Raw genomic sequence first — 16,408 nt, forward strand, 5'->3', positions numbered from 1 at the left:
TACTCATTTGGGTTATAAATTGATGTAGTATTCATTTTATGATTTTTTAGAAAAATGTTTTATTTATTTATTTTATTTTGTAGAAAAATGGTTGAGTTCCCTATAGGTTCAAAACGGTTTATTCCCCATTGAATTGTACCTATGCTAGTTTTAAAGCTTTATCCTTTAAGTCTTAATATAGTACAAGATAGGCTGATCGATGGTGAGTAATACCAAACTTAGCACATGTCCTTCGATTTCTTGATCTACTCATTTGGGTTATAAGTTGAAGTAGTATTCATTTTATGATTTTGTAGAAAAATGTTTTATTTATTTATTTTATTTTGTAGAAAAATGGTTGAGTGCCCTATAGATTCAAAAGGGCTTTGTTTAAGCTTTGATTTTTGAAGGGTTTCTCAATGGGTCCATTCGAATGTCTATAATTTTATGGAGCATCATAGGCAACTATAAGAAAAAGTAGTAACATTTCATTTATTTATAGGACAAGTGTAAGGGCATGCCATGAAGCAGAGGGAGGGAAACTCCTTAATATTTTAGATCCTTACACACTTTGACTTCTAATCTCACACTCATTAGTCTTTACCCATGTCATATCATTGTACAGTATGAGAAAATCTTAGAAATGATTATTATATGAATAAAATGAGGACCATTTTATTGATCAATTAATACAAAATTATCACAAAAATTTAAATAAATCCTTAAATGCATATACAAGAAACATGGTAATACACACATATCTCAAAAAAATTCGATGTAAAATGAGGCGTTCACATGTTTGCAAGTGTGTATTTTTGTGTACATAGTAGATGGTTGCAACTTTATGGGCTATATGATTTATATTAATCCAAAAAATAGATTTAAGTTTATAGTTAGAATGTCTTAAGTGATTAAAATCAGTAGTTGGTATGAATGCATACAAACCAGTGCTCAAATAAGAGCAAATCTAGCGCTTCACACATTATGGTGAGGCTAAAGAGAAGGGGATCCTTTGGGGATGAGGTGAATTTTCTTGAGTTAAATTCAAGATATAGTTAACAGGGAACCATTTGCTATAGTATGGCTCGAAGCCATGAGGTGGATAGTTCCATCAAGAGGAAATAGCACTTTTCCGAAGTTTGGAATGAATTCCACTAGGTATGTTGCTGCTTCTCATCAATAAAATTTTGAGGCCATTAAAGCATTATGGTTAGGACTTATCAAGGGTAATTGGTTGACAATGAGCTTGTTGAATTGAGATAAAATATATGGTGATCTACTAGGGAATGAGGTAATGTATGTATAATTGAGATCTAGTGAAAATTGAATTGTGATGATTTAGACCTAATTGGGACAACCATACCAGAGAGAAAAATGCTAAGAACTTAAGAGTAGAAGGATTTTAAAGTTGCAAGTCACTGACATGTTTATATGTACTCAAATGGCCAGAAGAACGAATATGAAGATTTCGTAAGCATTGAAAGGAATGTTATGATATGGTATGTTAAGCTTGACTCGTGAAGAGGCAGAGAGTCTACAATTTCTTTCAACAGTTGTTCTACTAGAAAATTTTGGTTTTTTTAAACCTAAATCAAGCTTGATCTTTAGGAAGCTAGAATAGAAATACAAAATATGTGATCTACTAATTCAATTTCTCCCCTAAAGGTTTTTGTCGTACACCTAATTCACATGATAGATGATCCATTGTCGTATTCATGGGTTGATTTTAATAGGGAGGCCCTTTAGAGACTTGAGTATGAGATCCGAGAAGATCTTTAATAATGTTTTAGTTTTGGTTATCTAGATTAATTTCAAAATTATTAAGGCATCTGGACTGAAAGATCGACAAGCAAGGTGCAACTCTACATGGTCACTATACTCAAATCTAGTGTAGATAAACAAGAGTTTGCACTCCACTAGGTAACGAGGATTTGTTTACCCAGATCATAGTCTATTCGATGGAGCAAAACTAAGGGAAATAGGTTAAGTTCTATGAACCTTAGGCAGATTGTCCTTTGTAGGAATAAATTGAAAGGACATAAGCTACAATATTGATTTAGTGCTGTTTTCTCAGGCATTTTATTAATGAAGACCATATTTGATGTCTAGGGAGTTAAATCAAGATTCTCTATAAAAAATGTAAATTAAAAACATACACTTAAATAGAGAACTATAGGATGTCGATGTTGGTGTTGATTGTCTAAACCATACTCAGTTCATAAGGAGCTAAAATAGGATAAATGGTTAGACTTTATAGATTTAGAATGGGTGTACCTCGTTTTGAGACAAACCAAAAGTGGGTTTGGAATATGTTGGAAATCTAATGAGATGTGCTATAGTTTTTGTTACCTAGAACACATTCGACTTGTAGAGAACTAAAATGGGTTGCCTTTAAGCTTTATCAAGCAGTTGGGGGACAACAATTGTTGGCTTGGGTTGCCTAATCTATGCTCAATCTATAAGATGCTAAATTTGGAGGAGACACCACCCAGGTATAATACTTAAAGTACCACCCATTAATTTGGGGGATCAATAATGTACCTACAAAATCAAACGAAGAGATAGGCTCGCTATTTTATTATGCATACTCCATGATAATGGGATAGACTCCTTGCCTTTGAATGCTTACTCCATGATAAAGGAGCTTTTTGCGGTATGCTCAAACCCTTGGTGGTGTAGAGTGATAATATGTTGATGTCACATAAATATTAGGTCTTCCACTTTGAAGGTCCTCAATAAACCAATGGAGCATGAGTTTAGGTTATGTAGGTTTGGTAATGCTATAGATTGCGGCGCGCTTGAAGTTGAAACTCATTTAAGGCGTTGAGCTCTTCTAGTTGAAGCTGACCATTCTCTTCGTGGGTAGGCTAATGGTTAAGAGCCACACCTAATAGGTAACATCTACATATAGATAGATTCAAATTCATAAGCCATTGTACAAGGTGTTGAATATTTTAGCATGTTGGTAGTCCTTAACCCACAAGGATTATTTCAAGTTGTAATGCCATTCTCATTTGTTAATGGAAAATAGATTCTTAATAAGCCGCTTAAGTGTCTCGTTGAAGGCTTCTATTAGGTAAATTGCCCTAGGATAATAAATGAAGTACTGCCCATCAATATAGTGGTGACTTGCAAATCTTGCAATATGCCATTTTCTAAAATGATGACGCAACAAACAAAAGTGGCAGCCATTGTGATTTCGAAAGATATCCAGCATTATTGTTTGCATTAACTTCTCTATGTGTTATGGTTTCTATCCACTTCGACTAGTTAATAGCTATAATGATGAACTATGAACCTTGCAAGGAGTGTTAATAGGGCCAATAACATTTTTACCCTAGTATTAATTGAGAACTTTATTTTTGTTAGAGGTTGGTTACCCCATTAGTAAGACTCTATAAGATAGAAATGGACCTAATAGTTAAATTGACAAGTTATCCCAATATAGTGAAGATGAAGTCAATGGGATATGGTTTGGTGAGGGGAGAGATGATGGTGAGTTTATAGTGGTTGTGGTGTGCAATACATTTTGGCATGGTGCTTCCTAGTCTCCTAAATTGGACAAACCCCTTTATTGCCTTGGGGTGACACGTAGGACGATCATCGAGTGGTGGAATCAAATGATAGCTCTAGAGTGGCTGAGAGGAGCACAATTTAAGGAGAATGAAAGGAAAAGTTCATTTTTTACGTGTTGAATTGATGAACGTCAGTGATTTTTTTTATGTTATAGGCTTTTAACTGTGACATTTTATACTTGACATCACTGGGCAATAGTTAGGGGTCACAAGTCAACATTTTTTTGTTTTGGACAATAATATTAAGGTTAGAAACTTGAAATGGAGTGCTCATGTTATTAAATCCATACTAGTTTGTTAAGTTTAGCCTAGAGCCATGGATTGGGATTTAGAAGCTCAAGTTAGGCAAGAAAAGAAGCCAATGACAACTAATAGGCGACACTATAGGTTGCACTATGCACGAGGATTTCTTGAGTAATGCATCGTGCAAGAGGTTTTTCAAATTAAGAAAATCTTGTCCTTGATTGCCCATTTTATAGAAAATTGGCCACACATGCTAAACCCTAGGGATGAGTTACAGACCCCTCGATGCATACATTAGAGAAGAATCCTAAGCTATTTGGGTAGATGGCTTAGTGCCGACTAAAACTGGTTGGCGCCGATAAGGCATCACCGAGTGTTAAGGTGGGGATGCTCTAATGTGAGGTCTTGGTTGTAAAATTACTGAGAAGATGCTTGGGAATGCACCAAGAGGAGAGAACAAATTTGAGAAGGGAGACCTAATGAAATCAGACATTGAGAAGTTGCTAGTAAGAGGGACTTTTTAAGAGAAGGCCTCGAAAAGATTATTAGGATTCATAGGGATGAGATGATAACACAATCGAGGAAGCACCAAGAAGGAGAGATTTCTAGGGAGGTGGGGATGAGTATGTGAGGCTTTTCAAAATAAGAAAACACAAAGTCGCTGATAAGAGAGACTCTTTTGGAGAATGTGCTAATTTTGGAGGCCTCCTTGGAGAAAATGTTGAAAAGAAGAGAAGGGAAGACATTGAGAAGTCATTAGGAAGTGGAGAATTCTATGGACAAGGCATCAAGAAGTCATTGAGAAGGGAGACCTCACGTGGAAGGTTCCAAGAAGTCACCAAGAAGGGAGATTTCTTAGAAGAAAGCACTGAAAAACTTGTGAGAAGTTATTGAGAAGGGATACTTCTTGGGACAAGGTGTCGGGAAGTCACCAAAGAGGAAAACTTTTTTCGGGATAAGGCATCATGAAATTAGTGTTGGATGGCAAGTGCCAACATGCAACCACTGGTACTCAAAAGGTAGTTGCAAGGGTGGAGGATGGTAGAAAGATTGACAGGAGGGTATAAAGCGAGACAACGGTTCCAAGGCCAAGGTACACGACCTATATTGAGAGGGACTTGGATTTGCTCAACGAGCATGAGCACTGTGTGGCTGACTAGTCAATCCAAGAAGGGTTTTGGCTAATGATGATAAGCTTAATAATATTCTGCTAGGTCATTGTGATTTTAAGATTATGTAAGTTGGGTAAACTGTCAGGTTTTGGCCTTAAAATTGACCAATTAAACGTTAGATGAGATTTTGGGCCAACCATTCTTAAGCTAGTCTTTGGTCTATGGCTATGGGTATTCCTTTAGCCAACTAAGGGGCTAGGCCCGCTTACTAAAATGAAATGATGAAAAGGTTCTATAAAAAGATCAAGGGTGTGGTTGGGTTAGCTTTGGTGCTAGGGCGACTGAGCCAGGATCGGGGCTCTATGGTTTAGGTGGCTAATGGCAAGATTTAAATTGGATTGGAGGGTAAAAGGGGAGGTCAATAGCGCAATAAAAATAACTGTTTATGTTGTGAGTTGACATATGGGACGAGTCAAAATAATCTCAAGTAGCTAAATACTATGGGTGTTTTTACTGGTCAATGGAATTACTTGTTCATAATTGTTAACTATTGATTTTTTATCACTTTGCTTCACTTTGATTTCAAATTTGATGATTCCAGTAATTATCGTGATTCACTATTGCTAAATAGGGAATATGCGGATGGAATACTGCTGTTAATTAAGTTTCGATGTTAGCTTTTGCAGTATCTTTTTGAACAAGTCTTAGATTCTCAATGCAAGATAGTAACAGAAAAAATTTTCAAGACATTAACGGAAGAGTTTCCATTTTTGGCCTTAATGAAGTCATTGCCATGTTCGTCCGATATGCTTTTTCATTCCTATGGAAGGATCTTTCTGCTGAACAAAACTTTTGTTGGAATGATATTTTATTTATTATATATATTCTTTTCTTGACATTGAATTCCTAAAAACTGTTTTTATTGTACAAGCCAGAATTGAGGTCGTCTCATTACCGCAACTTTCACTCTCTTCTGGGGTTGCACTGTTCCCTCATCCTTCTAAGGTATATTTTATAACTCTTTTACTGCCTTTCTTAGCAATTTTAAGTATAAATTTTTCTAATATTTATTTGAGGGAATGATCATTACATATCATAGTCCTTTGGCATTAGAACTTTTGTTCAAAATATTGATAGGTATCAGTTATTTTTTAAAGCCTTTTAACGGCATATGAATGATCAACTTTTAGCAATCAACAACAAATTTAGGCTTTATTTTGGTAATGTTATGCTACATTTGTAACAAATAAAGTTGCCATTATTTCCACATAAATCAGCGTGCTGTTCTATGTTTTGAAGCCACAAGTAAAAAGGTAGGTTTTCGTTGCATGATTGGCAAGGATATCAGAATCATGAAATGCCATTATATTTTTTTTTTTGAAAGAAGAACAAATTCTTACTAGATGAAACCTTAAAAAGGATGTAAATTGTAATGTGGTTTCCTTTGCTCCAGCTGCAGCTTGCAATTTTTATGAAGTATGGATGTTTTTGATTACATGATTTGCATTAGTTTTTATACTTATTGGATCCTTCAATTTGTTATTTGCTTGACTTGTCACATTCTGTTCCATTTGTTATTTGCTTTTGTTATGTAATACGCGATCAAGCAATGCTCTGCCAGTGACTTGGCTGTGGATTTGTTTGTTTGCTGAGGGATTTGAAGGACCTTTTGGATTGGGCACGTGATCATTATTCTAATATTTTTTTTTATTATTTATGGGAACGTTATGTGATTTTAAATGTGGTTAGGCATGTTAAAGATAATATTTTTTGACTCCCTTGAAAGTAAATGATATTTTTAATTAAATGAATGTTGGTTGGATGTAATTCCTTATGTTCTTCTGAAGTTTTCTTTCTGCTTTTGACATGATGTGTGAGTGGATTCGGCCAAAACTTATAAATTTGAATTTTTTTGGTCTAGTATTTTGACTATTCTATGATTTTAAATTTTATGTGTCATTTCTATTGTAAGATTATTAAATTATCCTTTCTGTGAATTTTATTTATTTTTAATGTTGATATAAACCAGCAAATAGTTTTCTAACTTAAGAAGTTCATGAATGGAAATTTGTCTGATGTGTATAATTTTATGCACATCTTTGTAGATTTGCTTTAGATAATCCTAAATACTACAGCTTCCTATGTTAGATTCGATAGCAGACTCTATTATTGTTGCATCAACATGTTAGAGGTGGGACACAGTAATTTGGATAACCAGCAAAATAATAACAACGTGCAATTTCAAAAATATTGGATAAGCTATAGTTATGTATAACTGAGATTTAAATTTATTCTTACATTTGATGGTATGTATGACCCTATTGAATTTTCACTTAGAAGATTTCTTCAAATCTATAATATGCATAATTCTATAAAAATTGAATGTGATAAGTCAAATTAATGGGCATTTTTAATCATTAGCCGTTTACATTGACTAATAACATAATTAAAGAAGAATGCTATACATTTGATGATTATAACAAGAACAACAATAACTAGTCTTTATCCCACTAAGTGGGGTCGGCTACATGAATTCTTTTTTTTTCCATTATGTTCTATTGAATGTCATTTTTATTTAATTCTAATAAATTAAGATTATTTTTAATACAACATGGCCAAGCTTTTTAAGGTCTACATTTACCATTCTTACGATAGGTCAAATCTACAACATCTACTCTCCTAACACAGTCATCAGATGGTCCACTTTTAATGTGACGAAACCATTTAAGGGTGACCAAACCATTTAAGGCGCCTCTCTCTATTTTTATCTGCCATTGAAGCTACTCCAACCCTTTTAGGAAATGATCTTCAACTTCTTCTCGCGGCCAGAGTTGCAGACGCCGACCATCGCGAGCTTTGCATGCGACAGCTCACAAGCTTGGTCTGTTAGGCTGGAATTCAATCGTTCAAGTATGCGATTGAGGATACTCTTGTTTATTTGCCATCATTAAAGTCGTCGAGGGCATAAGCATCTCTTTTGGGATCAAGATGGGTGTGCAGTATAGGTAAATCCTTGATATCTCTCTTTCCAGTATCGCATGGAAGATGAACATGGGATAAGAGGATGAGTGTCTTATTTGAATAACTGTACATAATTTTGAGAGTTATGGCTTTTATTTGAGCTTTGGTGATGATTAGGTTAGAAATGAGATGTCGGAGTGTGTTTCAAACTTGAGTCTCTTAGTTTATACAGAAATCTCTCTACCAACTCCTCCACAAATCTTGCACGAGGATTATTCTAAGCTATATTGAATTGAGTTAGAAATTTATGAGAGGGATAAAGAGAAATTTCGTATGAAAATTATTCATGTAAAAACTAAAAATTAATGCTATATTATATGTATTATTTTATAAATTATTTTTTTCTTATGAATATGAATGAAACTACATGGACTTCGAGAAATTATTAGTCTTAAAAGAGTGATAAAATAATATTTCTAGGTTATATTTATAAGACAATCAAGAGTTTAAAATATTATATTTCAAAAATAAATCTAAATACTGACTATTTATTTTAATAATTTATAAATTAATAATTAATATTATTAGTATTAATAATTCAAAATAAATTGAGCTAACATATTTAAATCTTAAAACAAGTTATCAAACAGTTTCGCGGGATTTAAATGGATTTAACAAATCTAATACAAAAACAACAAGCCTTTATCCTAATAAGTGGGGTTGACTACACGAATCCTTTTTTTCCTATTATTTCCTATTTAGTGTCATATTTTTGTTTAATTTTAATAAATTAGATAATTTTTTTTACAACATACATAATTCTTTTTAGGTCTACCTTTATTAAAATAATGCAAATCTAAAACATCCACTCTTCTAACTTGATCATCATATGGTCGACGTTTAATGTGATCAAACCATCTAGGGTGATTCTCTTTAGTCTTGTCTGTCATTGGAGATACATCAACACTTTCATGGATATAGTCGTTTCGCATTTTCTATAAGTGTAATGTCACTCATCCACTTGAGCATTCTCATCTGGTCTAATCACCATCTTAAAAAATTGTTCAATAACGGTTTTTTTCTATCACACAATATACTCGATGCATTCCTCCACTTCAACCATCCAACTTGAATTCTATTAATAACATCCCCATCCTTACCACCATCATTTTGAATAATAGACCCGATATATCTAAACCATTCACTTCTTCTAATTATTTGATCGCCTATTATTACAACCTTGCCATTAGATCTACTATTGCTAAAATTACATTCAATGCATTCACTTTTAGACCTACTTAAATGAAAGTATTTAGACTCTAAAGTTGACCTCTACGATTTAAGCTTTTCCTTACCTCTCATTCTACTCATATTCACGAGGGTTATCATCAACGAAAGCATACCCTAAGGTACATCTCCTATAAATGTTCAATAAGAATATCCTTAACTAAAGCAAAAAGATATAGCTTAAAGCCGATTTCTCATGTAATTTAACTGAATTTGGAAAATACTAGTTCAATCCTCCTTGTATTTGAACACAACAACTCTAATATACATATCATTAATGACATGAAAATAAACAATATCAAATTCCTTTTTGGTAAAACTCTCCAAAATTCTTCTATTGAAACTTTATCATAAGTTTATTTAAAAAAACTTGAGCTTTGGTGATAACTAAGTTAAAAATTAGTTGTTATCGCCCGTTTTAAATTTGTGTCCAACTTCTCCACAAACTTTGCACATGACTATCATTCTAAGCTACATGGAATTAGGTCAGAATTTTATGACAGAGGGATAAAGAGCAATTTCAGGTAAAATTTATTTTATATAAAAGGTAAAAATTAATGCTATATTATATATTTTATTAAAAAATATTATTTTTTTATGAATATGAATGAACCTAGACTGAGAAATTATTAGTCTTAAAAAAGTGATCAAATAATATTTCTAAGTTATATTTATTATAAAATCAATACTTAAAGCATTATTTTTCCAAAATAACTATAAATAGTGATCAATATTTTTAATAATTAATAAATTAATAATTAATATTATTATAATATAAATAATTCAAAGTAAATTGAACTAACATAAATCTCGAAAAAGTTATCAAGCAGTTTCATAGGATTTAAACTGATTCAACAAATCCAATACAACAACAACAAGCTTTTATCCCACTAAATGGGTCGGCTATATGAATACTTTTTATCCATTGTCTCTTATTAAGTGTCATATTTTCATTTATTTCTATTAAATTAAGATCATTTTTTATATAATGTGCCCAAGCTTTAGGTCTACCTATGCCTTTCTTAACATAAGTCAAATCTTAAACATCTATTTTCTTAATTGGATTATGAGATGGTCAATGTTTAATGTGACCAAACCATCTAAGCCTACTCTTTCTAATCTTATCTGCTATTGGAATAATCCAACCCTTTTACAAATATATTCATTTCACATTTTGTCTTTAAATGTAAAGTCACTCATCCATCTAAAGATTCTCATCTCAACAAAACTTAATTTTATGCTTCTCTTTTACAAGCCAACATTTTGCACCATGAAGCTTTGCAGGTCTCACCATCATCTTATAAAATTATTCCTTATATGTGGTCCTTTTCTATCACAAAATAGACCCCTCTGCATTTCTCCACTCAACTATTCTAATAATATCCCTATTTATATCACCGCACTTTGAATGATAGAGCCAAATATCTAAAACGTTCACTCCTTTGAATGCCTTGATCACCAATTGTTATTACTCGTAATTAGATCTACTACTACTAAAATTATATTCCATGCATTCAATTTTAGATATACTCAAACGAATGCCTTTAGACCCTAAAGTTGACATTCTTAATTCAAGTTTTTTTTCTGAACTCTCTCTAGTCTTATCCACGAGAAGGATATCATCGGTGAAAAGCGTACACCAAGATACATCATCCTGTAAATATTTAGTAAGAACATTTGACTAAAGCAAAAAAATATGGGCTTAAAACCAATCTCTAATATAAGTCAATTAAAATAATAAAAAAAAAATACTTGGTCAGTCCTTATTGTGTTCAGACATAATTAACAACTTTAGTATACATATCTTTAATGACATGAATCCAAGCTGATTTTGAGAATTTTTTGTATCACGTTGTAACCTATGTTTGGTTACTCTCCCAAACTTTAACGTATGTCACATTATTTTAATTCATTTATAATTTGCACACTCTTGTGTATCTCCTTTATTCTTAAAAATGGGAACTAGTAGGCTCTTTTTGCATTCATCATACATCTTTTTAATTTTTAAAATAATATTAAAAAGTTTAGTTAGAAGAAATCCCTAGATCTCCTAAATATTTCAATACTTATATTGGAATACCATGAGATCCTGCTTTTCCATGCTTCATTATTCTTAAAGCCTCATTAACTTTTGTTTTACTAATGCGACAGAAGAAATAATTGGCTTTGTTATTATTTACAAAGCTTTGTTATTTTTTACAATATTAAGATCATCAAAGTCGATTGTATTTTCACATTCTTCATTGAAAAATTTATCAAAATATCACACGCACCTATGTTTAATATCCTTATTTAACATTTTTTTTTATTTTCATCCTTAATACACTTTATTTGAATTAAATCTTTGGTTTTCTTATCGCCTTACTTGACCTGTTCATACATATATTTTTCATCTTGAGTATCTAATCTATCATAAAGAGATCACTAAGAGCAGAATTTTTCGCATTTTTTATTTTTTCTTGCATATTAATATTCCACTACAAAATATTTTAATTTATAAAAGTTTTTCCTTTCGATTTTAAACATTTAATGATTATAAGAATCAATTATAAGATCAATTTAAGATTTGTAATCAAGGTAACTATGGTGTATTTAAAATATTATGCGAAGTTTAAATGTTCTGTAACCAAATAGTATTTGACTTTAGGCTTTTATGCTATTGTATGAGTTGTATCTATTTTAGTAAAGGACCATAGGCTAAAAAATATGCATGACTATGCCACAATTCCTCAAATGCAGTAGATAAGAACTTATCAAGGGCTATATAGAGGTTGAGAACCATTACAATTATTTTGATAAGATTACTACACCCTTGCTTAATGTTTCTAAAGACAAATCATTATCATCTCCTTTAAAGCTTATTAAATATAGTCTAACACAAGAATCATGTGATCCAATTTTATAATTTTGAAGAAACAGAAATTTATGAATATTTTTTTTGAGGTGTTAGGCATAGAATGATTTGTTTTTACAATATAATCTACATCATATTTAATTGATGCACCTTCATCTATATTAGATCATTTTCAAGAGCATTAACCTAAAATTGAGCAAGAGTTAAATTTTTAGATTATAATTGAAACTGAGCATGAGATCATATTTGAGCATGGAGTTATAAAAATTGAATCTATTCTTAATTTTGATTTGAACAAATCATGCTTTTATAGTCAATGAATCAATTATGCAATATAATAATATATGCTTGATGAGTTATCTATTAAATTATCTTTATAATGAATGATTGCATTGAATTGATTTTTTTTTAATTAGTTAGTTCCTTGATTCATAAATTTATTAAATAAAAACATCTTGGGGAGAGTTAAATTGTGTTAATGTTTCAGAAAATTAATTAATGATGAATTCCTCAAATGAAATCTAAAATTTAGAACATCTTTTATCCAGTCAAAGCTAAAGGTATATTATTCATCACAATTAATACCAAATCATTTGTGATTATTTTTTTAAGAGATTGTCTATCTATATTAATATAGTATTTATTTGATTTGTCTGTTTTTAAGTTTCCTTCATCTCTTCCTCTAGGATTTGCTTATATTACATTCATTATTGGTTTTTAGAAAGCATATTAATGTTTTATTATTTTGATTACTTGTGTAATTTGTTAGTCATTTGTATTGAAATATTTGTAGCAAACTTTGACAATTTTAAGTATAATGGAGATTCTTGCAAAAATTAGGTGATAAGAGGCCTATATAAATTCATTCGACATATTTGGATGGATGTTTATAAATTGAAAATTTTTAAATGTTTTAGTACATGTTCAAATTTTAATGTATCTTAGGTATTATTTCATTAACAGGCCACCAAATGCTCTATGTTCTTTTTTCGCTTTATTTTGTCTTTAGGAATTGATATCTAATACTTTTCTATGCAATCATGCACATTCCCTATTTGCAATGATATTTGATAAAATTGTCAACCACTTATGGTGCTATGAAATGTATCTTCTACATTGGCTTGACATGATTGCTTATGATGATTCATGAATTGCCTTATTATTAAGTGTCAGTTTGCAACAATTATGGCTAGATTTGGTTGACAAATATGAACCGAACAATTTGTTAGAGTTAAAAATTTCCAATTCAAGTAGATTGATGTGAGTTTCTTTGTAGCTGTTGTGGCTTGTGATCTTTGTGTGGTTTGGGTATTAGTGATCATTGTTTAAAATTGCACAATTGGCTATTGAGGAATTTTTCGTCCATGAGGTGAGTTGTGAGCCTCGAGGATGAAATAAGGCATAAGTTTCACAGTTTGAAAATTGTGTTAAGTGAAAGTAATATATTAGCATCATAACTTATATATATATATATTTTAGATTGTGTGGGAGGGTCCAAACATGACACACTGCCCACACGATAACCATCACATCAAATGGTTCTAAAAAGAGAAAATATAGAAAAAATACATGAGAGACCTAAAGAAAAAAAACCAAAAAAGTGTCAAAATACGGTGTATCAGGTAGCTAGAGAGCGACCCAATTTTGCCTTGACTCTGCCTGTAATTCAAGGAAAGGAGCCAACTAATAAATTGGTAAGATGAGTGTCATTGCTAGTAGTAACCAATGTATCATCCAATAAATTCTCGAGCTGGAGTCAGCCTTCGTTCTTCTTCTTCCTCCTGGAATAGACTTGCCATTAATCATCTAAAGATTGACTCACCTGATCAGTGGAATGGTCTAAAGTATGTCGGACATGTGTAGGTTGTTGAACATTAGAAGCAACTACTTGTTGTACTAGATGATCTTTTATCGGATTGAATGAACACTTCCGTGTGTCTTGACATGTAAATGAGTCTTCTTCAATAACAGTTAGTGGTATCAGCACATTTGGATCTGTATATATAATATATATAAGTTATGATGTTGATAATACCTGAGGTGGTATCAACACCTTAATCAATGTGTGGTGTACGCTTTGCCTGAGTTGCTAGAGGTGTGCACCTCTAAGCATCTTTTTTGGAATTGTGTTGAGGCAGGTCTTTGCGCACCTTATATGTTGCTTTGATTGACTTCTTTCTTGACCTCTAAAATTTTACGGGAAACCATCTCCTTATATGAGCAGGAGGTTTTTTCTATTTTATGGTATTTGATCTTTCTTGTTCTTTTTTTGTAATCCAAGTTATTGGTCTATTTAATAGTTTTCATCAAAATCATACAATTTGAATGTTTTATTATTGTGGTGTGAGTTTTTAATTGGAAGTGGGATTCTTTTATGATCTTGAATCCTTGTGTTTGTATTAGATGAGTATTCAACAAACCTATAATGCTAGGCAACCAATGACACACTCTCCACTACCCTTTGCTAACTACCTCTGGCTTCAGGACCACCTGTCTCTCTTGAATATTCTATAGTTCTTTTATATATAGAACATAAAGTCTGTAGTCATATACACAGTAATTTACTCTTTGCCTTGGGGTTTTGAAGATGCAAGGAATGCTTACTCATTGAAGTAATATATGTTTTTAGATGGTATCAGAGCAATCGGGTTCTTCCTCAAATTCCTCCTTACCTACTATGTCGGAAACATCTGCCTACACAAACCAAGAGGTCAACTTTGCCACTCAAGGAATGCAGATACTCCCTTTCCATCATCACTCAAGTTCTTGATGTCCAATATCAAAGCCATCACCAATGCACAACTCCCAGTCGAAAACTACCCAACCTGGAAAACCCAAATATACAAACTCTTCAAGGCCAATGGATTTGAAAGCTTTCTCGATGGATCATCGATTTACCCGGCTTGTCACGTTTGAAACTCAAACAGACAAGCAACCTCAAACTCACTTTTTTTACGTTGGAAGCTCATTGATCAGAACCTCTTAGCTACAATCCACTCCACTAGTGGGAGGGCCCAAACATGACACACTATCCACACGATAACCACCACATCAAATGGTTCCAAAAAGAGAAAATATAGAAAAATACATGAGAGACCTAAAGAGAAAAAACCAAAAAAATGTCAAAATACGGTGTATCAGGTAGCTAGAGAGCTACCCAATTTTGCCTTGCCTCTGCCTCTAGTTCTAGGGAAGGAGCAAACTAATAAATTGGTAAGATGAGTGTCATTGCTAGTAGTAACCAATGTATCATCCAATAAATTCTCGAGCTGGAGTCAGCCTTCGTTCTTCTTCTTCCTCCTGGAATAGACTTGCCATTAATCATCTAAAGATTGACTCACCTGATCAGTGGAATGGTCTAAAGTATGTCGGACATGTGTAGGTTGTTGAACATTAGAAGCAACTACTTGTTGTACTAGATGATCTTTTATCGGATTGAATGAACACTTCCGTGTGTCTTGACATGTAAATGAGTCTTCTTCAATAACAGTTAGTGGTATCAGCACATTTGGATCTGTATATATAATATATATAAGTTATGATGTTGATAATACCTGAGGTGGTATCAACACCTTAATCAATGTGTGGTGTACGCTTTGCCTGAGTTGCTAGAGGTGTGCACCTCTAAGCATCTTTTTTGGAATTGTGTTGAGGCAGGTCTTTGCGCACCTTATATGTTGCTTTGATTGACTTCTTTCTTGACCTCTAAAATTTTATGGGAAACCATCTCCTTATATGGGAAAATATTTGCATACATAAAACGTATGCAGCACTGCATATTTTTTTGTAATCCAAGTTATTGGTCTATTTAATAGTTTTCATCAAAATCATACAATTTGAATGTTTTATTATTGTGGTGTGAGTTTTTAATTGGAAGTGGGATTCTTTTATGATCTTGAATCCTTGTGTTTGTATTAGATGATTATTCAACAAACCTATAATGCTAGGCAACCAATGACACACTCTCCACTACCCTTTGCTAACTACCTCTGGCTTCAGGACCACCTGTCTCTCTTGAATATTCTATAGTTCTTTTATATATAGAACATAAAGTCTGTAGTCATATACACAGTAATTTACTCTTTGCCTTGGGGTTTTGAAGATGCAAGGAATGCTTACTCATTGAAGTAATATATGTTTTTAGATGGTATCAGAGCAATCGGGTTCTTCCTCAAATTCCTCCTTACCTACTATGTCGGAAACATCTGCCTACACAAACCAAGAGGTCAACTTTGCCACTCAAGGAATGCAGATACTCCCTTTCCATCATCACTCAAGTTCTTGATGTCCAATATCAAAGCCATCACCAATGCACAACTCCCAGTCGAAAACTACCCAACCTGGAAAACCCAAATATACAAACTCTTCAAGGCCAATGGATTTGAAAGCTTTCTCGA

At 32.6% G+C, this 16,408-nt stretch overlaps 1 protein-coding gene across 1 annotated transcript in view; it reads left to right on the plus strand.

Annotated features, from left to right (window-relative positions):
- Positions 1 to 5,844: 5,844 nt before the first annotated feature.
- LOC110035759 (probable protein phosphatase 2C 71) overlaps positions 5,845 to 16,408 on the plus strand; it is a gene marked incomplete at its 5' end in the record, with an annotated part of 16,635 nt that continues 6,071 nt past the window's right edge. The window contains one exon of the mRNA XM_020740047.1: positions 5,845 to 5,914. Within this exon, the coding sequence (XP_020595706.1) occupies positions 5,845 to 5,914 (70 nt within the window). The remainder of the gene's footprint in view (positions 5,915 to 16,408) is intronic.

This window comes from Phalaenopsis equestris, unplaced genomic scaffold, assembly GCF_001263595.1.
Source record: "Phalaenopsis equestris unplaced genomic scaffold, ASM126359v1 Scaffold199703, whole genome shotgun sequence".
NCBI lineage: Eukaryota > Viridiplantae > Streptophyta > Magnoliopsida > Asparagales > Orchidaceae > Phalaenopsis > Phalaenopsis equestris.